Source organism: Oncorhynchus gorbuscha, linkage group LG13, assembly GCF_021184085.1.
Source record: "Oncorhynchus gorbuscha isolate QuinsamMale2020 ecotype Even-year linkage group LG13, OgorEven_v1.0, whole genome shotgun sequence".
In the NCBI taxonomy this organism is placed as follows: domain Eukaryota; kingdom Metazoa; phylum Chordata; class Actinopteri; order Salmoniformes; family Salmonidae; genus Oncorhynchus; species Oncorhynchus gorbuscha.
In genome coordinates, this window is record NC_060185.1 from 64,463,061 (window position 1) to 64,487,884 (window position 24,824).

General features: G+C 44.3%; 1 protein-coding gene across 3 annotated transcripts; it reads left to right on the forward strand.

Annotated features, from left to right (window-relative positions):
* The first annotated feature begins 259 nt into the window (after positions 1-259).
* LOC123993313 (protein phosphatase Slingshot homolog) lies at positions 260-24,824 on the forward strand. 3 transcript variants are annotated; one of them, XM_046295324.1, is made up of 17 exons: positions 260-432; positions 929-1,089; positions 3,922-3,959; positions 5,389-5,578; positions 7,034-7,149; positions 8,496-8,564; positions 16,591-16,656; positions 16,871-17,053; positions 17,217-17,310; positions 17,678-17,806; positions 20,260-20,306; positions 20,432-20,578; positions 20,766-20,966; positions 21,091-21,286; positions 21,410-21,520; positions 21,637-21,735; positions 21,815-24,824. In XM_046295324.1, the coding sequence occupies exons 2-17, from the start codon at positions 1,042-1,044 to the stop codon at positions 22,007-22,009; spliced, it is 1,929 nt and encodes a 642-aa protein (XP_046151280.1). In that variant the 5' UTR covers positions 260-432; positions 929-1,041; the 3' UTR covers positions 22,010-24,824. The 3 variants fall into 3 exon arrangements, with proteins under 3 accessions (XP_046151280.1, XP_046151281.1, XP_046151282.1); XM_046295325.1 differs by having other exon boundaries at positions 260-428; XM_046295326.1 differs by lacking the exons at positions 260-432; positions 3,922-3,959 and having other exon boundaries at positions 952-1,089.

Consider the following 24,824-nt stretch of genomic DNA (forward strand, 5'->3'; position numbering starts at 1 on the left):
TTATGCAGTAGCACATGTAACAGTTAATGAGTTGGAAATATGTCAATACAGTTTGTTATAGGCCTACAGCAGTTACGTAGTTATATAACAAGTATATGGTTTGTGGAAAGTAGCCTGCACTATACATAACTAAAATAACCGGATTCGTGCTGATAACTCACAAAAGCAAAACAACCTAAATCAATAGCATATTCATCATTATAGAAATCTTGCCATTTCCCCTTTAAGAAAACCCATCCTACATGCCCCTCCTTGTAGATTGCTTTTCTTTGCCGATGTCTTCCTTGTTCTATGAAATAGTAAACTCTCCATTAATTTGGATATCAGAGTGCCGCATAACTTTTGCCAACGCGAAGGATTAAAAAATACATATATCCAAGATCACTGCATGTGAGGGAGAAGCATCAGAAGGAGGCATTTGGTCGGAGGCAGGTAAAAATAGGAACTTTTGCTCATTCTTTAACGTTTTCTCTTTCACACTTGTTTTTAGTTAGCTAGCATGGATCAGTTGCCTATCCACTGTACGCGCTAACAGCTTGTTGATTTGCAGACGATCAACAGCAGATTGTCCACTCAAACTGAGTTGATGCTTTACATGTTTTCCATATGACATCTAGCATATGAATGAACTTCATGCTCTAGATTCTCAAATGCTGCTATTTTTCAGAAACGTCTAGGCAGTTAGCCACATTGTTTCATTGTAGCAACATTCTATTTATGTTGTAGATGTACGCTCGGCCGCAGTGCAGCGCGCATTCATTTCATCACCATACGTGGTCGTTGTGAAGGAATGCTTTGCATGTAACTACAATGGCATATCTTCCATCAATGCCTATAACGTTACATGTCTCCTCCACTATCCATTGTGTCTGCGGATAATGTGACTTTATAAACTGGTATTTACTCATCAGCTCCAACTTCGTTCCAGATTTGTGTGAATACATCCATCCTATAGCCTCCACGCCCACACATTTGAGGGGAAACCGCTGCTTCTCACTCGCCTCTTGTTTTGATCCGTGAAAAACCGAGCGGTGCCTTGCCATGGCTCTTCTGACCCTGCATCGTTCGCCGTCCATCTCCACCGCTCCGGTGAGTTTCCCGCGAGCCCCACACATATCTCAACGCAGCTTTTACTGGCCTCTTATTTTCCATGGCAGCGCCTTCACTTCACGTCATATAACGCTCTGTTTTACAGTGTGCGATTCGATACACTGGCCAAGCCTGCTATTGCCTATGATCCAGAATCCATTTGCTTTGGTTAATGAACAACAGTCTTTGCCCGAGGCTGTCCAATAACCTGCTTGGTGTATTCATTTCCGATGTCATCATCACAGCATTGTAGATTGTTGGTAATGTAAAGGGTATTTGATGCTATCTGGTAGCCAAGGCAGTGACTTGTATTGACAAGCAGCGATGACATAACTAAGTAGTGGGCAAACATGCCATAAGCTGTGTGATATATCACAGAGTATTCCTCACCACCACACTGACAGGGTTTCAAATGATAACCCCGTTCTTGTCGTGCTTTCACTTCTCTTTAAACAGTTAGAGCAACTTTAACAGGCGAATTTAAACTATGTTGCTTCCAAGGCCTAGCTGGTATGTTACGAGTGTGTCGCATGATGTTTTGGCATTCTCACTTTTGTTTTCCCAGCTTCCCCGGACAGGCAGACATAACGTTGCCTTCCTCCATCCCCCTGCATACTACTACTCTGTCATTTCTACTACTGTTAACTCATCTCTTCATTTCAAACCCTTAATGCTCCTCTCCAGCCTACCCTCTGTGTCTGTCTTGACATGTCAGTTGAATAACAGGTGTTGTGTGATGGATTTTCATGAAGTTTTATCCATAGAATGGTCTTTTGGAAGAAAGATTGTTGACATGTTTGACATTTGGGCAATTCCACTATAACTGAATGATGATGACAACAACTTTTCACTTTAAAAGTATGACAAACAAAAACCATTGATTCCAAAGTTAAACAAACCATACAACTATGCAGAATGACTAGTTTTAACAATCAACATATTTACTCAAAGAACCAGTGTAAAGTTGGGTAACAGAATGACACTAAAATCTCCCTAAGTTTTATGTGAATACCTACCAGTTGACGTTTGGACATCACAGCAGAGTACAGCACAGTAAAGTATAGCTCAATACATAACAGTAAATTATACTGTGCTCTAGTAATGTACTGAACTCTACTGTACTGGCATAACTTGATTGGTTCAATCATAGACATCTATGATTGGTTCAGATTTGGACTGACAAATTTCAACCACTTTTCAATGTCCGGTGTGGGCATTTCCATGTAAAAAGCCCCATAAGCAATGTAATCCATAGAATGTTCCTTTTTCCATACTTGACACAAATTTGACATTTATATCTAAAAGCATAGTTGAGAAATAATTAATGGAAGTTAGAATATTTTATATTTTGGCCTTACCCACACCTCCTTTAAGACTCTTCATTTTTCATCTGAATCTGTCACAAAGGAAACATTGGTGTTGTATTTACCACTTGCTCTGTAATATGAGGAATATTTCGAGTTATGTAACAATTTTTATTCAATTAATTAAAATCAAATAAAAATGTATTTGTCACATACACATGGTTAGCAGATGTTAATGCGAGTGTAGCGAAAAGCTTGTTCTTCTAGTTCTGACAGTGCAGTAATATCTAACAATTCCCCAACAACTCCTAATACACACAAGTCTAAAGGGGTGAATGAGAATATGTAAGTATATGGATGAGCGATGGCCGAGCAGTATAGGCAGGGTGCAATAGATGGTATAAAACACAGTATATACATGTGATATGAGTTAAGTAAGATATGTAAACATTATTAAAGTGCCATTATTTAGTGGCATGTAGGCAGCAGCCTCTGAGTTAGTGATTGCTGTTTAGCAGTCTGATGGCCTTGAGATTGAAAAACAGCTTCTGTCTCTCAGTTCTCTCCCTGTCTCCCTATCGTCTCCCTATCGTTGTAAATGCACCTTTTACTCTTGATCCTGCTCATTCTTTCAGTACATGAACACTGAAATACCCACTTCTCAATGCCACATGACTGGTTTTAGAGATGAAATAAATCCCTTATTAAATCAGAAGAGGGTTGTCACTCTGTAATCAGCAGACTTCAATATGTGACACAAGATGGTCTATTTAATAGATTCTAGATTAAAAAGTCAATTGTTTATAGCCTGGGCCCAGATCTGTTTGTGCTCTTGCGTTATACATTGCTGTCATTGTCAAGTGAAGTTTGGCAAGACAAACAGACAGGGAGTTGGCATGATGGCACAAAATAACTGGCACAAAATAACTGGCGCTAAGGCAGTGGCGGATGTCAAGCTCTCAATATCAAGTTTCGCATGGACCCCCTAGTCATTTCATGTTGGGGCCCTATAATTTGTACACCGGACATCATTAGTCAATCTCGTTGTTTAACATGAAAAAATGCAAAAGAACTCATGCTATTAGACACCTACAAGTGATTTGCATACGAAACATCCCAGTCATGGTCCTTTGTATTTTATATATATATATATATATATATATATAAAAATTATCCCCAAACATTTGATGACATGTATTTGGTTCACATACCTCACTGAATTGTTACAATGTATTTTTTTGTGGGGGGGTGCAAAGATTGCTGGGATGTAAGCAAATACTGTCCAATGGTTAGAGCAAGGATTTGGAGGCGTGGCTTATTGGGGTGCATGTCTTTCAGTCAGTTATTTTTGGTCACCTGTACGTGTGAATGTCTTTCCAGTTCATCTGGTCTGTTGACTTTGTTGCTCTTCTGATTTACGTTGGGGGTCCACTGATAAATCTAGTACGGGCCTGTGACGATGTAGTTACGCCACTGGGCTAAGGAGTTTGTTAGTAAATTAATCATCATTCATATCATTTTTTTAAAGGATGAAAGCATCCCAAGAAGAGGGAGACTTCAGAAAAGGTAGATTAGTGGGGGTTTTTGGGTTGTGAATTTAATTTGTATGTACGGTGTATACTTTCTGAATTCAGACCTTCCCTTTTTCCACATTTTTTTACATTACAGCCTTATTCTAAAATGGATTAATTTTTAAAAAAATCCTCATCGATCTATACACAATAACCCATAATGACAAAGCGAAAACAGGTTTTTAGACATTTTTGCACATTTATTAAAATAAAAAGCAGATAACTTATGTAAATAATGTTTCAGACCCTTTGCTATGAGACTTGAAATTGAGCTCAGGTGCATCCTGTTTCCATTGATCATCCTTGAAATGTTTCTATTAACAGTTGACAGTGCATGTCAGAGCAGGAACCAAGCCATGAGGTCGAAGGAATTGTCCGTAGAGCTCCGAGACATGATTGTGTCGAGGCACAGATCTAGGGAATGGTACCAAAACATTTCCGCAGCATTAGAGGTCACCAAGGACACCTTGGCCTCCATCATTCTTAAATGGAAGAAGTTTGGAACCAGCAAGACACTTCTTAAGAGCTGGCCACCCAGCCAAACTGAGCAATTGGGGGAGAAGGATCTTGGCCAGGGAGGTGACCAAGAACCTTATTGTCACTCTGACAGAGCTCCCAGAGTTCCTCTGTGGAGATGAGAGAACCTTCCAGAAGGACAACCCTCTTTGTAGCACTCCACCAATCGGGCCTTTGTTAAAGTGGCGAGACGGAAGCCACTCATTACTAAGAGGCATTGACAGCCCGCTTGGAGTTTGCCAAAGGGCACCTAAAGGTCTCTCAGACTATGAGAAACAAGATTCTCTGGTCTGATAAAACCAAGATTGAACTCTTTGGGCTGAATGCCAAGCATCACGTCTGGAGGAAACCAGGCACCATCCCTATGGTGAAGCATGGAGGTGGCAGCATCATGCCGTGGCAACGTTTTCAGGGACTGGGAGACTAGTCAGGATCGGGGGAAAGATGAACGGCGCGAAGTAAAGACAGATACTTGATGAAAACCTGCTCCAGAGCGCTCCGGACCTCCGACTGGGGCGAAGGTTCACCTTCCAACAGGATAATAACCCTAAGCACACAGCCAAGACAACGCAAGACTGGCTTCGGGACAAGTCTCAATGTCCTTGAGTGGCCCAGCCAGGGTAAAGTGTCTGAAAACATATGTACATTTGATAATTAAGTTTTTTAAATATACATTTTGTAAAAAATAAAAATAAACAAGTTTAAAAAGAGAATTCTAAAAACCTGTTTTTCTGTGTCATGGGGTATTGTGTGTAGATTTCTGAGGAAAAATAACAGTTTGATCCATTTTAGAATAAGGCTGTAACGTAACAAAGTGGAAAAAGTCATGGATGTGGATGTGGTCATATGGAAGTTTGATTGCAAACATCTTTCAAAGTAATAATTCAGTCTTCCATCCTCCAAAACAGAGAGAGCTTTGCTCTGGTTAAAGGGGCCGTCCTTCTCCTGGAAGAGGGGGAGGGGGAGGGGCCACATGAAGAGACGTCGTCCAATCACTCCCCTTCACCCCTGAAGCTGGGGGGCGGAGCTTCAGACACACAGCACAGACAGCTGCACGCCATGGTGTCACTACTAAGACCAGAGGACACTATCAAACTGGTGAGACCTGTCAGCAGTCACATGCCCAGAGGTAGAATGTATAGAATAAGCATACAATGGAAAGGACAGGCAGTGTGTGAAGAACTGGGTTTAAACTTGGGTCATCTGTAGTCTGCACACCACAAAGCTGTGTTAGTGCTTAGATAATGCCTGGGCATCAGCAAGTCTTCAGGTCTCAGGCAAGGTTACTTATCACTGTTGTGTGGTTCACCAAACCACCTTTGTTACAATAGCATGACTAGACCCGGCGTGATGCCTGGAGCACTCCGCAATGTCATGTTAAAAGCTTCTTTCTACTAATGGGTCACATTCATGTAATGCGTTTCACTAGGTCTCAAAGTGCCTTTTACATTATATAAAGTATGGTAACTCACCCGTGTACACCTCCAACATGTAACATCCTAGCCTGGTGGTCCCAGATCTGTTTGTGCTCTTGCCAACTCCATTACTTATTGTCAAACCAAACCTGTTTGGCATGACAAGGTGTTGGCGTAATAGCACACCAGACTGGCACTCGGGCTAGTAACATCCACCTACACATATATAGTGAACAAAACCTTATTTTTCTAATTTTGTGCAAAAACTTGTTTACATCCCTGTTAGTGAGCATTTCTACTTTGCTGAGATAATCCGTCCACCTGACAGGTGTGGCATATCAAGAAGTGGATTGAACGGCATGAGCATCACACAGGTGCACCTTGTGCTGGGGACAACAAAAGGCCATTAAATGTGCAGTTGTCACACAACACAATGCCATAGATGCCTCAAGTTTTGAGGGTGCGTGCAGTTGGCATGTTGACTGCAGCAATGTCCATCCGAGCTGTTGCCACAGAATTGAATGTTCATTTCTCTACCGTAAGCTGCCTCCAGCATCGTGTCGTAACTGACTTCAATGGGCAAATGCTCACCTTTGATGCCACTAACACACTGGAGAAGTGTGCTCTTAACGGATGAATCCCAGTTTCAATTGTACCGGGCAGATGGAAGACATGTGGGCGAGCAGTTTGCTGATGTCAACGTCGTGAACAGAGTGCCCCATTGTGTGCCTCAGACGTGTCACACTGAGCATGTTTGGGATGATCAATGTGTACGACAACATATTCCAGTTCCCGCCAATATTCAGCAAGTTCGCACAGACAATCAACAGCCTGATCAACTCTATGTGAAGGAGATGTGTTGTGCTGCATGAGGCAAATGGTGGTCACACCAGATACTGACTGGTTTTCTGATCCAGGCCCCCTACTTCTTTTTTAAGGTACCTGTGATGAACAGATGCATATCTGTGTTGCCAGCCATGTGAAATCCATAGATTAGGGCCTGTAACTCAGTAACATCTTTGAAATAGTTGTTTATTTGTGTTCAGTGTATAAATGCCCTTTACCCCTCTCTCAACCCTACCTGTACATGTCATCCCTTATCTCTCCTTTCTCTCCTCACCTCCCTATCTCCATGCAGGCGGTGAGGTTGGAGTCAGTGAGTCCAGTCAGGGTACGGTATCTGATCATAGTCTCCACCTTCAGTAACAAACAGGAGAGCATTCTACTGGGGATGGACTTCCCCGACACAGACGGGTGTGTGTGCTGTTCTCATTGTTTCAGTAGAGAGGGAGGTGTACAGCGGTTGTTGTTTTTTACCTTAGACCTTTTGCTGGGCGGTATTCCGTATTTACGATATACCGGTACTGACGCATGTACCGGTTTAGGTTTTTGCTTTACCTTCTATAACGGTATTTGAATGTTTGGTTTGTTAAATGTGATACGCCGTGTGTAACGTCCATTTTTATAGTTCGCTACTTGAGTCAACACTCTCCTCTCTCTCTCTCTCTCCATGCCGGTTTCCACACAGACCTAGCCATGCCTCCTGTCACTCAAGGAGCGCATTTGTTGGTCCTCGACCATGAGACACTTGTATTCAGTCTGCATGGTCAATGCAACAATGTTGATGACAACGATACTGTTTTCACTTTCCTTCATATAAATCCATTAGCGTTCTATAATTACACTTAGTTTGCACTTCTTACATCTACAAACAGCATGTTTGTCTTAGCAAGTTGGGCCTGAATCTTGTTTGCCGCTAATCGCTAGTTCGTTAGCTGGCTAGCTAACTAATAAATGTACTAAGTCAGAGCAAATGTAATTAGCTATATAGCCTGATAATACCAGTGATGGTGTAGACCTAAATCAGCATGTTGTTTGTACAACCGTATCGTCTAAATCTAGGAGGAATATGCAAAGCATGAAAATGTTAGCTACATGAAGTAGCTAAGAGAAAACATTCAATGTAGACAAAGATTATAGGGTCCCCTAGTGAACACTTATCAACACTTTGGTTCCTAACCTGTCACAATAACTCCCCCCTGGCATTTTCATTTGTTGTCATATCAAACAACACTGTATTCAAAGTGCCCACTATACTACTCTAACTAGATAATTAGAATAATCATTAAATTTCCATAATTCAAAACTTAACCCAAGTGTTTTTGCTCTAAATCGTAAGTGCAATATTTGGTTAAAAATAATGGCTAGATTGTTTGCCCATATCTTGCAGCCCTACATGGCAGTGTGGAAATGATCTCAAATGGATGCAGAAATTGTTGAAAATAATTTTTGTTGAATTGAACAGTATAAAACGATCAGTATGGAGAAAGACCCATTGAAATAACTTAGAATGTATGTGTTGCTGCAACCCTAGGATTACGGCACTACTCAAAGCAAATGTAGAACTTTTATTATTCAAAAACATAAAATACCATCATACAGTCCAATTATAAAATACTGTGATATGATATTTTGGCATTATCGCCCCGCCCTACCTTAGACCAGTCTAGAGAATGACTTGCGTTGATAGAAAATACATCTAGTAAATGTTGCCAAATGTTAAGAAAAATTTATTAAAATGGTCTCTCTGTTTCTTTCAGATGTCAGTGTACTATCGGTCTGGTTGTGCCGGTATGGAGCGACACACAAGTGTATCTGGACGGAGATGGGTAAGAGTTTAAAAACGTGTTGTGAGTGAAAGAGAAAGATGGAGGGGTGAATTGAAAGAGTCAAATGAGGAAACTAGGAAGTAGCTAGCTGAGCCTGTGCCACAGCACGGTTGGCCTGGCATCTTGCTGGCTGGCCAGTCATGGTAATACCAATGAGTAATCCCTTTCTGTTTATGTACTTTGATGATTCTCATTCTGTTTCTGTCACTATGTCACCCCTTAGGGCAACACTTAAAACATCTGCATTCACTGCATAAGGACTTCCTAATCAAATCCAATAACATTTGTATTTGTCACATCGCTGAATACAACAAGTGCAGACTTTACCATGGAATGCTTACTTACAAGCCATTTCCCAAAAATGCAGTTAAAAAGTAAGACAATTAACAAATGGATAAATAAAATAACAATAACGATGCTATATACGATGCTATATACAAGGAGTACCGGTACAGAGTTAGTGTACTGGGGTATGAGGTAGTTAGGGTGATTGATTAAGGTAATATGTACCTGTATGTTTGGTTAGGTGATAGATTGAAGTACATGTAGGTAGGAGGTGAGAAATAGAAAGTCCGGGTAGCCATTTAATGAACTGTTCATTCTTATGACTTTGGGGCAGATGTTCAGGAACCTTTAGGTCACAGACTTGGCGCTCCGGTACCGCTTGCCGTGCGTTAGCAGAGTGAACGGACTGTGACTTGGGTGGTGGGAGTCTTTAACCCTTTTTTAGGGCCTTCCTTTGACACCGCCTGGTATAGAGGTCTTGGATGGCAGGGTGCTCGGCCCCAGTGATGTACTGGGCCGTACGCAAGCAGTTGCCATACCGAGCGGTGATGCAGCCAGTCAAGATGCTCTCAGTGGCGCAGCTGTAGAACTTTTGAGCATCTGAGGGCCCATACCAAATATTTCAGCCTCCTGAGGGGATGAGGTGAAGTTTTGTACTCTTCATGACTGTATTGGTGTGTTTGGACCATGATAGGTCCTTAGTGATGTGGACACCGAGATCCCTGTCTGGAACTGCGAGGAGTAACTGCGTAACCTACGTTGCCAGCTACCATGACAAAGACCAAAGCCGGCGGGATTACCATTGAGGACAGTGATGTGTCTTATCACAGGTGAAGGATCTTTTAAACTAATAAAAAATAGTTATACAAGCAGTTGTTAAAACATCAAGAAAATAGCTTCAAGTATTTTTGTCCAAATACTAATAAAATAATGGACAACCTGACCAGAGAGGTCCAGGACCTGAAGAACAGTTTGCAGTTCTCCCAAGAGCACAGCAATCTGTATCATTGAGAGAGGACATCTCTTCTGTGTGAGAATCCATGATAACAATGACAGATACATCTCGAGGGACAATCGATGTGGAACAACATGGTTGTGGACGGAATTGCAGAAGATTGAGGTGGAGCGCTCCCACATGACTGGAAAACCCACCAAGTTTGTGAGGTTCAAGGACAAGGTAGCTGTTCCGGAAAGAGCCAAGAACTTGAGAGGAAAGTATATCTTCCCCAACGAGGACTATCCTGAAGCTGTGCGCCAGAAGAGGAAAGAACTGATCCCACCCCATGAAAGCTGCCAGGGTACGTGGGGACATTTGCTTACATTCGCCATGACAGGCTCATTGTTCACTCTCACCTCCAGAAGCCTGGAAGGGATGAAAGCCAAGCCTATGGGTTCGTAGCTTCAACCCCACCGCACACACACACCAATTGATAAATGGACTGCTAAATTTGTAGTATTCTTGCTTTGTCTGCTCTTTTCAGTATTATGTCTATCTCTGATAAGCTACCCAGGAAAGGGCTGAAAATAGCCCCTATTAATATATGTTGTCTTAGAAATAAAGTTCATGAAATCAATCATTTGCTAACATCAGATAACATTAATATATGAGCCATGTCTAAGACTCCCTTAGATAATGAATGTGATAATACGGCAGTAGCAATACAAGGCTGTAACATCTATAGAGACTGAAATGCTTATGGGGGACGTGTTGCTGTATATATTCAGAGCCATATCCCTGTAATGCTTAGAGAAGCTCTTATGTCAAGTGTTATTGAAGTGTTGTTTGGCATCTAAATCCTTTTATTTTGGGGAGTTGCTATAGGCCACCAAGTGCGAACAGTCAGTATGTAAACAATATGTGTGAAATGCCTGATAGTATATGTGATGTAAACAGAGAGGTCTACTTTCTTGGGGACCTGAAATATTGACTGGTTTTCATCAAGCTGTCTGCTCAAGAGGAAGCTTCTCACTGTAACCAGTGCCTGTAATCTGGTTCAGGTTGTTAATCAACCTACCAGGGCGTTTACAAACACTACAGGAACAAGATCATCCACATGTATCGATCACATTTCTACTATTACTGTAGAACTTTGTTCTAAAGCTGTATCTGTACCCATTGGATGCAGTGATCACAGTATAGTGGCTATATCCGGGAAAGCCACAGTTCCAACAGCTGGGCCTAAAATAGTGTATAAGAGATCATACAAAAGATTTTGCTGTGACTCTTATGAGGAGCATCCAGATGCTGCACTTGATGAATTTGTGAAATTGCTTCTTCCAATTATTGATAAACATGCACCGGTTAAGAAACTGGCTGTTAGAACTGTTAAGGCTCCATGGATTGAGCAATTGAAAAACGGTATGGTTGAAGAGATGGGGCAAAAGGAGTGACTAATAAGTCTGACTGCACATCTGACTGACTGATTTACTGAAAATTAAGAAATTGTGTGACTAAACCCAACAAAAATAATAAACTGTATTATGAAACTAAGATCAATTATATAAAGAATGATGTAAAAAAAAAAAATTGGAGTACTTTAAATGAAATTATGGGTAGAGAGACATTCAACTCCATCTTTCATCGAATCAGATGGCTTATTCATCACAAAACCATTTGATGTTGCCAATTATTTTAATGACTACTTCATTGTCAGTGGGCAAATTTAGGCAGGAAATGCCAAACAACAGACAGTGAACCATCCTATTCATGCATTAAAAAAACTAATGATGAAAGAAAAGAATGGCAAGTTTGAATTTTGCAAAGTTAGTGTGACAAACCTCCTGGCATTGACAACTTAGATGGAAAGCTACTGAGGATGGTAGGAGTGACTATAGAGTCATCTATCTGTCATATCTTTAATCTGAGCCTAGAGGAGTCTTTGTCCTCAGGCCTGGAGGGAAGCCAAAGTAATTCCGCTACCCAAGAGTGGTAAAGCGGCCTTTACTGGTTCTAACAGCAGACCTATAAACTTGCTGCCAGCTCTTAGTGAACTGTTGGGAAAAAATAGTGTTTGACCAAATACAATGCTATTTCTCTGTTAACAAATTAAGACTTTTGGCATGCTTATATAGAAGGGCACTCACAAATGACTGATGATTGGTTGAAATAAATAGATAACAAGAAGATTGTGGGAGCTGTACTGTTAAATTTCAGTGCAGCCTTTGACATTATTGACCATAACCTGTTGGTTAAAAAACTTGTGTTATGGCTTTTCAACCTCTGCCATAATGTGGATTCAGAGCAATCTATCTAATATAACTCAAAGGATTTTCTTTAATGGAAGCTTCTCTAATGTCAAACATGTAAAGTATGGTGTACTGCAGGGCAGCTCTCTAGGCCCTCTACTCTTTGCTATTTTTATCAATGACCTGCCACTGGCATTAAACAAAGTATGTGTGTCCATTTATGCTGATGATTCAACCATATCTGCATCAGCAACCACAGCTAATGAAGTCACTGAAACCTTTAACAATGATTTGCAGTCTGTTTTGTAATGGGTGGCCAGTAATAAACAGGTCCTAAACATTTCTAAAGCTAGGAGCATTGCATTTGGTACAAATCAAGTTCTAGACCCCGGCTGAATCTGGTAATGAATGGTGTGGCTGTTGAACAAGTTTGGGAGACTAAATTACTTGGCGTTATCTTAGATTGTAAACTGTCATGGTCAAAATGTATAGATTCAATTGTTGTAAAGATGAGGAGAGGTCTGTCCGTAATAAAGAGATGCTCTGCTTTTTTGACACCACACTCCAAAAAGCACGTTCTGCTGGCTCTAGTTTTGTCAAATTTTTGTTTTTGTCCAATGCTGCAAGGAAAGAACTAGTTAAGCTGCCGCTGGCCCATAACAAAGTGGCACATCTTGCTCTTCATTGTAATAAGAGGGCTGATATAAATACTATGCATGCCAGTCTCTCTTTGCTAATAGTTGAGGAGAGACTGACTGCATCACTTCTTTTTATAAGAAACAAATGGTTTGCATAGTCAACTTACACACAACTCTGACACACACACTTACCACATCAGACATGCCACCAGGGGTCTTTTAAGTCTCCAAATCCAGAACAAATTCAAGAAAGGGTACAGTATTATAGAGCCATTATTGCATGGAACTCCGTTCCAATCTCATATTGCTCAAATAAACAGCAAACCTGATTTCAAAAAACAGATAAAGCAACACCTCACGGCACAACGCCTCTCCCCTATTTGACCTAGAAAGTTTGATTATGTAGGCTGTGAGTGCCTTAAAAAACATGAATGTAGTTCTGTCCTTGAGCTGCTGTTGTCTAATGTTCTGTATTATTTCATGTTTTGTGTGGACCCCAGGAAGAGTAGCTGCTGCTTTTGCAACAGCTAATGGGGATCCTAATAAAATACCAAACTTAATGCTCTCGACCATCTTCACTACAGCCCCGTCGATGTGAATGGGGGCGTGGCTCGGCCCTCCGTTTTCTGTAGTCCACGATCAGCTCCTTTGTCTTGCTGTTCTTGTCCTGGCACCACATTGCCAGGTCTCTGATATCCTCCCTGTAGGCTGTCTCATCGTAGTCGGTGATCTGGCCTACCACCGTCGTATCGTCGGAAAACTTAATGATGGTGTTTGAGTCATGTGGGGGTAGGCAACAACACATCCGCCATGCTGGCCCTCAACACGCACCCCTGAGGGGGCCCTGGGTTGAGGGTCAGCGTGGGGGATGTGTTGTTACCTACCCCCACCATCTGGGGGCGGCTTGTCAAAGTACAGTATCCAATTGCAGAGGGAGGTGTTTAATCCCAGTGTCCTTATCTTAGTGATGAGCTTGGATGGCACTATGGTGTTGAGCGCTGAGTTGTAGTCAATGAACAGCATTCTCATGTAGCTGTTCCTTTTGTCCAGGTGGGAAAGGGCAGGGTGGAGTGCAATAGAGATTGCATCATCTGTGGATCTGTTGGGGCGGTATGCAAATTGGAGTGGGTCTGGGATGATGGTGTTGATGTGAGCCATGACCAGCCTTTCAAAGCATTTTCATGGCTACAGATGTGAGTACTACGTGGCGATAGTCATTTAGACAACTTACCTTAGTGTTCTTGGCCACAGGGACTATGGTGTTCTGCTTGAAATGTGGGTATTACAGACTGGGTCAGGGAGAAGTTGAAAATGTCAGTGAAGACACTTCCTAGCCGGTCAGCGCATGCTCTGAGTACGCGCCTGTTTTATGGTTTGTCAGAGTGCGTAGCAGGATTTTGTGTGTATATATATATATATATATATATATAAACTTCGGGATATGTTCCGCTCCTTAAGTGGCAGCTCTAGCCTTTAAGCTCAGTGCGGATGTTACCTGTAATCCATGGCTTCTGGTTGGGATATGTATGTACGGTCACTGTGGGGACTACGTCATCAACACATTTATTAATGAAGCTGGTGACTGATGTGTGTAACTCCTCAATGCCATCGGATGAAACCTGGAAAATATTCCAGTCTGTGCTAGAAAAACAGTCCTGCTTCATCTGACCATTTCCGTATTGAGCGCGTCACTGGTACTTCCTGGTCTGAGTTTTTGCTTGTAAACAGGAATTAAGAGGATGGAGTTATGGTCAGATTTGCCAAATGGAGGGCGAGGGAGAGCTTTGTATGAGTCTCTGTGTGTAGAGTAGAGGTGATCTAGAGCCTCTCGTTGCACACGAGACATGCTGGTAGAAATTACACTACCGTCCAAAAGTTTGGGGTCACTTAGGCATGTCCTTGTAGTTTGAAACGACAGATCATTTTTTATAAAAAAAAAAAATTGAATGGAATATCTACATAGGTGTACAGAGACCCATTATCAGGAACTATCACTCCTGTGTTCCAATGGCCCGTTGTGTTAGCTAATCCATGTTTACAATTTTAAAAGGCTAATTGATCATTAGAAAACTATTTTGCATTTATGTTAGGACAGCTGAAAACTGTTGTGCTGATTTTAAATAAGCAATAAAACTGGCCTCCTTTTAGACTAGTTGAGTATCTGGAGCATCAGCATTTGTGGGTTCAATTACAGGCTCAAAATGGCCAGAAACAAAGTACTTTCTTCTGAAACTCATCAGTCTATTCTTGTTCTGAGAAATTAAGGCTATACCATGCGAGAGATTGCAGAGAAACTGAAGATCTGGTACAACACTGCACTACTCCCTTCACAGAACAGCACAAACGGTCTCTAACCAGAATAAAAAGAGGAGTTTGGAGGCCCCGGTGCACAACTGAGCAAGAGGACAAGTACATTAGTGTCTAGTTTGAGAAACAGACGCCTCACAAGTCCTCAACTGGCAGCTTCATTAAATAGTACACACAAAACACCAGTCTCAACGTCAACACTATGGGATGCTGGCCTTCTAGGCAGAGTTCCTCTGTCCAGTGTCTGTTCTTTTGCCCATCTTAATCTTTTCTTTTTATTGGCCAGTCTTGGATATGGCTTTTTCTTTGCAACTCTGCCTAGAAGGCCAGCATCCCGGAGTCGGAACACAGGAGTGATGGTTGCTGACAATGGCCTCTTTACACCTATGTAGATATTCCATAAAAAATGTGCCGTTTCCAGCTACAATAGTCATTTACAACATTAACATCTACGCTGTATTTCTGATCAATTTGATGTTATTTTAATGTGCTTTTCTTTCAAAAACAAGGACATTTCTAAGTGACCCCGAACTCTTGAACGGTAGTGTATGTAAAAATGGATTTGCAGTAAAATCCCTGGCCACTAGGAGCGCTGCATCTGGTTGAGCATTTTCTTCTTTGCATATGGCCAAATATAGCTCGTTGAGTGAAGTCTTCGTGCCAGCATCAGTTTTTGATGGTAAATGGACAGCTACGAAAAATATTGATGACAACTCTTTTGGTAAATATTGTGGTCTACAGCGTATCATGAGGTAATCTAACTCCGGCAAGCAAAACCTTCCTTAATATTAGAAATCACCTACCCATCAACAGCTGTTGACCAAGAGACAAACTCCCACCCCCCTCAGATTACTAGACACAGCTGTTCTGTCCTACTGATGTATAGAAAACCAACTAGATTTATATTCTCCATGTCCTTGTTCAGTGGCGACTCAGTGAAACACCGGCTATTACAGTTCTAGAGATCACGTTGATGTTCGCCAATAGAACACAGGCTAATGGTGACTTATCCAGAGTCGCCGTCACAGTTTCGTTAAGATATCCTGCACAGCGACTTCTGTAGCTCCGCTTCCTCGCATTGACCGGGGCTAGTCTGGGATGAGCATTATGTCCTTCGCCTCCGATTCGTTGAAATAGAACTCCTCGTCCAAGTTGAGGTTAGTAATCGTTGTATTCATGTCCAGAAGCTCTTTTTGGTCATATGAAAATAACAGCTTTTGTCTCTTCTGGTGTGTGGTGGGAATGTGTTACTTTGTTGACCTGGGTGTGCAGCAGTGTCGGCTCAAGGGAGAAGATTCTGTTTGCCACAGATCTAGTATCAGATTACTCCAATCTTACCCAGGAATAAGAAACCACGTTAAGTTGATGTTGTAGCCCTGTCTTGTTCTGTTGTAGAGGTAATAGGGCTCACATGCTGTCTCTGTGATGTCTCTGTCACACCATGACTCTCTCACACCCACTGACGGGGTGTCTGCCATTAGCAGGATCATACCTTCACACTGCAATGATCCTCTCTCTCTCTCTCTCTCTCACACACACCATCTGTCTTGCACTCCTTCTCTCTCTCTCTCTCTCAATCCCCCCCCCCTTTTTCTCTTTCACCTTCTCAGTGGTTTCAGTGTCACATCGGCAGAAAAGACGAGAATCTTCAAGCCTGTTTCCATACAGACTATGTGGTAGGTTTTATTCCATCCTGTTTCCATACAGACTGTGGTCGGTTGAATATTGTCTGACAAATACAGTAAACACACACACATGATACTCCCTTTCAGTACTGTAGTAGGATGACCTAAAACCTCGACGCTTTCATCCATAATGGCCTTTTCTGAATTTGCGTCTTTTGCCTCCTTCCACTGTGTAGACCCTGATGTGTGTCTCCGCTGTCCCCAGGTCAGTGCTGCAGGCGCTGCATGGCTGCTGCGAGCGGGCAGTGAAGGGGTCAGTGATCCCAGGCTGTGGGCTGGACTGGGCCCAATACTACTACGGTCATGTGGAGTCTGACCGCCTCTGTCTCAACGAGTGGGGAGCCATGACGGGCCTGGAGTCAGTCAGGAGGGACAGCGCCGGGCAGAGGTGTGTGTGTGTGTGTGTGTGTGTGTGTGTGTGTGTGTGTGTGTGTGTGTGTGTGTGTGTGTGTGTGTGTGTGTGTGTGTGTGTGTGTGTGTGTGTGTCAGCTCAATGTGGAAGAGGATGCAGGTAGCCATACTCTGTCTCTCTCGGTCTTGTCTGTATGCAGCTCGACAGAGAGGGTGTCTGTGGAGCGGCAGATCAAAGAGGAGCTCCGAGACGTCATGAGAACAGAAGACCTAGAGAATATCACCTCCAAACAGGTACCACGGAGGGAGACCGATGGAGATGGAATATAATACACTTCAAGAAATAAGCCCGATACTTGTCAAGGTCACAGGCGAATGGAATAGTTGCCACAAGTGGCTGAAATGCAACCCGAAGTAGATCACTTGATAGAATTGATCACAATCTATCTGGTAATATACAGGGAGTCTTATGGCCTAAATGACTTGTAGAGTCTGTGTCCGTATCTATGACATCTTATCTCTAACACAAGCCATTTATACCGGTCAAGTCAGAACCAGAGCTCAATAGTTTAGTTTAACCTCATGGATGGATTGAATGCTCATTGGGAGCAAACATGGCGTCGTGCTGTTGTTCGGTTGGCCATCCTCCTCCTTTCTCCAGGTCCGCAGTGCCCTGGAGACCAGGATAGGCATGGACATGAAGAACTACAAGGAATACATCGACAACGAGATGATGGTCACCATGGCGCAGATGGACAAGCCCTCCAAAATATTTGACTACTTGTTCCTGGTGAGTCCCATCTGACTCTTTAATAATGTCACCTTTGACCTATGCCACACGGCAGTAGCCCCTAACCACAGATCTGATCAGCCTACCCGATCCCAAATCCCTAACCTTGATCACGGGGAGCGGTAAAAAGTACTGTACCTCCATTCATTTCGATGGGTTGCTTTAGACGAGTCTCGTGACACTTGTGGGGGTCGTAGAGCGGTCATATTGTAGGCCAAACCATTCGAAATGCTGGAGACGTTTTTGTGAGAAGACCGATAAGACCGATAAACAGCGTTGTAGCTCTGCCACTTTCCACCACAGATGCGGAAGGGCGACATGGGGCAGATGCAGGGGATTGAGATGCGGAAGGGCGACATGGGGCGGATGCAGGGGATTGAGACGCGGAAGGGCGACATGGGGCGGATGCAGTGGATTGAGACGCGGAAGGGCAACATGGGGCGGATGCAGGGGATTGAGATGCGGAAGGGCGACATGGGGCAGATGCAGGGGATTGAGATGCGGAAGGGCGACATGGGGCGGATGTAGTGGATTGAGACGCGGAAGGGCGACATGGGGCGGATGCAGGGGATTGAGACGCGGAAGGGCGACATGGGGCGGATGCAGGGGATTGAGACGCGGAAGGGCGACATGGGGCGGATGCAGGGGATTGAGACGCGGAAGGGCGACATGGGGCGGATGCAGGGGATTGAGACGCGGAAGGGCGACATGGGGCGGATGCAGGGGATTGAGACGCGGAAGGGCGACATGGGGCGGATGCAGGGGATATAGACGCGGAAGGGCGACATGGGGCGGATGCAGGGGATATAGACGCGGAAGGGCGACATGGGGCGGATGCAGGGGATTGAGACGCGGAAGGGCGACATGGGGCGGATGCAGGGGATTGAGACGCGGAAGGGCGACATGGGGCGGATGCAGGGGATTGAGACGCGGAAGGGCGACATGGGGCGGATGCAGGGGATTGAGACGCGGAAGGGCGACATGGGGCGGATGCAGGGGATTGAGACGCGGAAGGGCGACATGGGGCGGATGCAGGGGATTGAGACGCGGAAGGGCGACATGGGGCGGATGCAGGGGATTGAGACGCGGAAGGGCGACATGGGGCGGATGCAGGGGATTGAGACGCGGAAGGGCGACATGGGGCGGATGCAGGGGATTGAGACGCGGAAGGGCGACATGGGGCGGATGCAGGGGATTGAGACGCGGAAGGGCGACATGGGGCGGATGCCGGGGATTGAGACGCGGAAGGGCGACATGGGGCGGATGCAGGGGATTGAGACGCGGAAGGGCGACATGGGGCGGATGCAGGGGATTGAGACGCGGAAGGGCGACATGGGGCGGATGCAGGGGATTGAGACGCGGAAGGGCGACATGGGGCGGATGCAGGGGATTGAGACGCGGAAGGGCGACATGGGGCGGATGCAGGGGATATAGACGCGGAAGGGCGACATGGGGCGGATGCAGGGGATATAGACGCGGAAGGGCGACATGGGGCGGATGCAGGGGATTGAGACGCGGAAGGGCGACATGGGGCGGATGCAGGGGATTGAGACGCGGAAGGGCGACATGGGGCGGATGCAGGGGATTGAGACGCGGAAGGGCGACATGGGGCGGATGCAGGGGATTGAGACGCGGAAGGGCGACATGGGGCGGATGCAGGGGATTGAGACGCGGAAGGGCGACATGGGGCGGATGCAGGGGATTGAGACGCGGAAGGGCGACATGGGGCGGATGCAGGGGATTGAGACGCGGAAGGGCGACATGGGGCGGATGCAGGGATTGAGATGCGGAAGGGCGACATGGGGCGGATGCAGGGGATTGAGACGCGGAAGGGCGACATGGGGCGGATGCAGGGGATTGAGACGCGGAAGGGCGACATGGGGCGGATGCCGGGGATTGAGACGCGGAAGGGCGACATGGGGCGGATGCCGGGGATTGAGACGCGGAAGGGCGACATGGGGCGGATGCCGGGGATTGAGACGCGGAAGGGCGACATGGGGCGGATGCCGGGGATTGAGACGCGGAAGGGCGACATGGGGCGGATGCAGGGGATTGAGACGCGGAAGGGCGACATGGGGCGGATGCAGGGGATTGAGACGCGGAAGGGCGACATGGGGCGGATGCAGTGGATTGAGACGCGGAAGGGCGACATGGGGCGGATGCAGGGGATTGAGACGCAGCCCATGTAAAAATAAAACAACAGAGATCTTTAGTTTAAACTGACAGATTTTGTTTGGGATTTTTAAATTATGTTACTTAGATTGATGCACCAGTGCGTCAATGGACTCTAGGGGATTTAAGTTGCGAAATCTCCTCAGGGATGATCATCACAGGAAGTGTGCTATAAGAGTTGGTCACATGACTCGAGCCTAGTGTTTACAGCTGGTAAATAGAAAGCTCTGACCCTCCTCTCCAGGCTGGTGAATTAGGCTCTGTGTGTCTCTGTCTTTTAGGGCTCTGAGTGGAATGCTGCCAACTTTGAGGAGCTACAGAAAAACAAGTAAACCTTTAATGTACTGTGTGTGTGTGTGTGTGTACACTTGCTATTGACTTGTATAAGGTGCGTAAGCAAACAAGCAAGCCAATCTGTTGTTGCTGGTTAACTGTCTGCCAATGACATTGCAGTGTGGGCTACATCCTGAACGTGACGCGGGAGATCGACAACTTCTTCCCAGAATCCTTCAGCTACATGAATATCAGAGTGTACGACGTGGAGGCTACAGACCTGCTGTCACACTGGAAAGACACATACTCCTTCATCAACACAGCCAGGTAGTCCCACCCTGCTCTCAATCTTAGACCTTCTCCCTGCATTGCACTGTAATGATATGGATTTTAAGTCGTACAGTCTAATCTAGAAAATTGTGCCTCCCTGAATAAGCAAGTGAAAGTCTCAACTATGGCACTGTTCATTTTAGTCACACAATGATGACCCATCCCCATTCTGCCCCCCCTATAGGCAGAGTGGCCAGGCGGTGCTAGTGCACTGTAAGATGGGCGTGTCTCGCTCTGGTTCCACGGTGGTGGCCTACGCCATGAAGCAGCAGCGCTGGCCCTTGGAGGTGGCTCTGTCCTACGTCAGGGAGCGCAGGCCCATCGTCCAGCCCAACGACGGCTTCATGAAGCAGCTCCACACCTACAGCGGCATTCTCAACGCCAGGTTAATTAACGTGTGTGTGTGTGTGTGTGTGTGTGTGTGTGTGTGTGTGTGTGTGTGTGTGTGTGTGTGTGTGGGTGGGTGTAACCTATCATAGCCTGTATGTTTACTGTACCCTCCATTCCAGTCAGCAGCGCCACAGCGCTCTCTGGAGGTGGAAGTCACGGGCGGAGAAGGAGCAGCGAAAGATTGAGAGAGCGCAGTCTGCTGCTTCACACAACAATGAGGAGGAGGAGAGCGAGGAGGAGAGCGAGGAGGAGGAGGAGGAAGAAGAGTTATTAGAGAGTCCAGATGAAGTTGATGAGGCAGATATAGAGATGAAGGTTAGGAAATATTTATGGTTAGGATGATATTGTCAAGATCCAGATGAATTTTATTTTGTGGCAATTTTATTATATTTTTAATTATTTGAAGCAATCATAAATCTCTGTCCCTCTCTTGACCAGGTACTTGAAGAGCCTGCCCACAAGTCTGAGACTAACCCAGAAGCTCCACCCACAGAACCGGCTGCTCCATCCACGGAACCGTCTGTACCCAATCCCTTCATCACTGTACAGGTGGGCGACCTCACAAGTGTAGTGACATGACAATACCTTCTCTAACATTTATATTACACCGAATCAATGTCAATGTCAATATCCATCTCTAATACCCTCCCTGCAATCCTCTCTAGGTGGCTTCTCACAGCCCCAGTCGCAGTGGCAGGATGAACCTCTTCTCTCTCATGCAGTCCATCAACGAACTGGAAGACGAGGACTTAAGGAATGAACAGGTAAAAGACGGGGAAGGAGTGAAAGGGTAGAGTTGAAAGAGCAACAGTTTTTCTTACCCTTTGTCATTCGCTGGTGTAGATTGCCAACAGTCACCGGAGGTCTCCAGGGCAACGGAGGCGGAGTTATAGACGGAAAGGCCTCATGCATCAGAGGGCCCATGTGGACGTTTCACCTGAGCCAAGCCGCCTATCGGGACTCAGAAAACTGGAAGGGGCGGGGCCAAGCAAACCTGAGACCGGGGAAGGAGATGCCAAGACAACGGAGGTGCGGTAAAGAGGAACAGAAGACGAGGTGGCGGGGGAAGGGATGGAGAATGAGAAGCATAGAGGAGACACTAATAGGAAGAGATGAAATGTTCTGCCCACTTTCAAGCTATAAACATGAAAGAATTACCCTAATATAGTTCTATACATCAGACCTTAAGACTCCAACTATCATCGTTATATTATAGATTTTTTAACAGTCATGCCTTTTTCACAGTATTTCCTGTTTTGGTTCTTTCAATGTAGTGGTCACCAACCGATCGATCACGATTGACTGGCTGATCTCCAAGCCATTCTAGTCGATCACCAAACACTGTAAAAAAAAAACACACAAAAAACAACGATAAGGCCTTGGATTCCCCTTTTCTTTTCATTGTTCTTTTTTTTCTCTCCCTCTAGCACTTTTGACAGTAGGTGCACTTGGAAGGTAAAGTGTTCATATTTTTAACCATTTCGGGAAGGTAAACTGTTCACATTTTTAACCATTTCGTGTGTCTGAAGGTAGAACTCCACTTACTCGGCCGGCCCAGAGAGCAAATCAAGTGCAGCTATAGGCCTACCGCTGGCCAATCGTATAGCTCCGATCACCGTGTCTGCAGTGTCCTCGCGCCACAGACTGTAAGAAGAAGCCTCGAACCCACAGCAAAGTTGATAATGTTGAGATTTAAAAACGTTTAAAACCATGACTAAAGGGACTCAACGAATACAGCAAAGAGCTGCTGTTAGAATGAGTATGGGCTCATTGTAATGGAATAAATGGAATGGTATCAAACACATGGAAAACAAATGTTTGACTCTGTTCCATTCCAGCCATTACAATGAGCCCATACTCCCATAGCTCCTTCCACCAGCCTCCACTGCTGTCAACACTTTGTTCAACCGTTTTATAAGACATAAAAATGCGTGTTTCGATAAGCTTGCGTTATTTTCTGCTCGTCCTTTTTAATATAGAGGAATATTTCACTTTCTCTGGTCAACATGAATTGGTGCTTGAGGCTGAAATAATGCAGTGCGACTTAAATTTCCCATCAGATGGATTGACTGTCCCTCTTTCTCAGCGACGAGAGGGTACACTGCTCCCTTCCTCCCCTCAGACTAACCATCAGTCAGGTAAAAAAAAATATATATATAATGCTCACTCAGCTGTGCCTCAAGTAATACAACAAATTATATATTACCAGTGTGATCATATACCTACAATGTTGAAATATAATTTTAAAAATGGTCTGAGAAGAATAACATTGGCTGGGCAATTCAAGGGTAGGCAATATGCAGTGATAATGTTTTGGGCCTATAGCCTACTGCATAAACTTCATTGCTACAGAACTGTGTTTAATTGGTTGTTGCATAGGCTTATTTTTGTTTTGTTTTCATCTGAGCGGTAGATCTTGGCTTGCATTTTGACTCAAAGGTTGGTGACCTGTGTTTGTGTATCACTGTTCACCAAACCATTTCCACGCAATTGGTAGTGATGGCTCATTGTTTTAATGTCACTGCAGTATTACGACACCAATATGTACACCAAAATGTTGTATTTCTGGTGAAGACTTACCTACGGTCCATAGAAGTTGGAATGTGTGTACATTTTTCTTCTGAATTTCAGCACGTATCATACCACATGCATATGTGGCGTTTGCCCGCCCTCTCTCTCCTCATGGCACATCAGTGGTTTAATGATATCTATGCAATGATTCCTTAAATTCACAGAGAAGACAAGATGGTAGAGGCTGTATGCTGCCAGTTGGGATTGTTATTGTATGCATTAAGTGCCATTCTCTATTCCTTTATTTGATTTTTAATTCCGCACATACCTGATCTTTTGATCGTTTCTGGTAATGCATACGGGCCCAACGAAAGGTGTTCTCGGATGTTTCAAAATAGCGGGACATTCAAAAGTATTAACTAGGAGATATAATATTGAGTGACTGTTGTAAAACTGTTATTCTGGACTAATCCAAGGGCACCAAACTGTATGCCAGTGTGTTCCTCTGAGCCAATCAACTTTGTCCTTGAGTTCATCTCAAGACGACATTTTACTGAGGATCTTTCGAAAACTTCTACCGTTTAAAAAAATAAATAAAAAATCTCGGGTGTTCAATTTATTTGGTGTGTTTATTTCTTTGTCACACTGTCATTCCACAAATAGCCTTGCTGTATGAGTGCCTTGGACGTGGGACCAAAATAAGTTCTTTCCCGAAAGACCCTAAATGAAAGTATTTATAATATCTACTGTATATTGCTATTTGAGGTGGTGGCATTATTTCATATTGATTAAATGTATTTTGACTGGGATGATGTTATTGTGCAGTATGTAGCTACTTGCATTGAATGTGTTCCTGTGTGTATGCTCTGGCTTTGCTGATTATGACCAGGTTCATGCCATCCATGTTTTGAACTTTGGGGGGTGTTTAGGGTAGGTTTTTTTTTTGTATGAATATTTATCTATTTGGGACTTTTTGAGAGGATCAAGGTAGATTCAACATTATGGTGTTTCTGAACTTTCCGCAGTTCAACGGATGGACCTTCTGTTCTTTATCCTGGCTTCTGTATCGATCCAATTATTATTTATTTTTTATGTATTCAGCTGGCCTTGATTTGTATATTCACCAATGATGTTTACACATTTTTAGGTTGAGCACACTTTTTCTTTCTATACTCACAATTAAACCATCATAACAGGTTTCCACCACCACATCATGCCATTGACACTGCCTGAGCCAATCTCTGCTGTTCTAAGATCAAATAGATAAATGACCTGTATCTCATCTATGGCTGCGTTTACAGCTATACTGTTTGAGTGAATTAATAAATGATTACTGAAACCA

Bases quoted from the DNA above. Each gene is read 5' to 3' on its own strand.
- LOC123993313 (XM_046295324.1), top strand. From the start codon at position 1,042: ATGGCTCTTCTGACCCTGCATCGTTCGCCGTCCATCTCCACCGCTCCG. The intron at 3,960-5,388 runs GTAGATTAGTGG...CCTCCAAAACAG, and splicing joins AGAGGGAGACTTCAGAAAAG to AGAGAGCTTTGCTCTGGTTA. The intron at 21,521-21,636 runs GTGGGCGACCTC...AATCCTCTCTAG, and splicing joins ATCCCTTCATCACTGTACAG to GTGGCTTCTCACAGCCCCAG.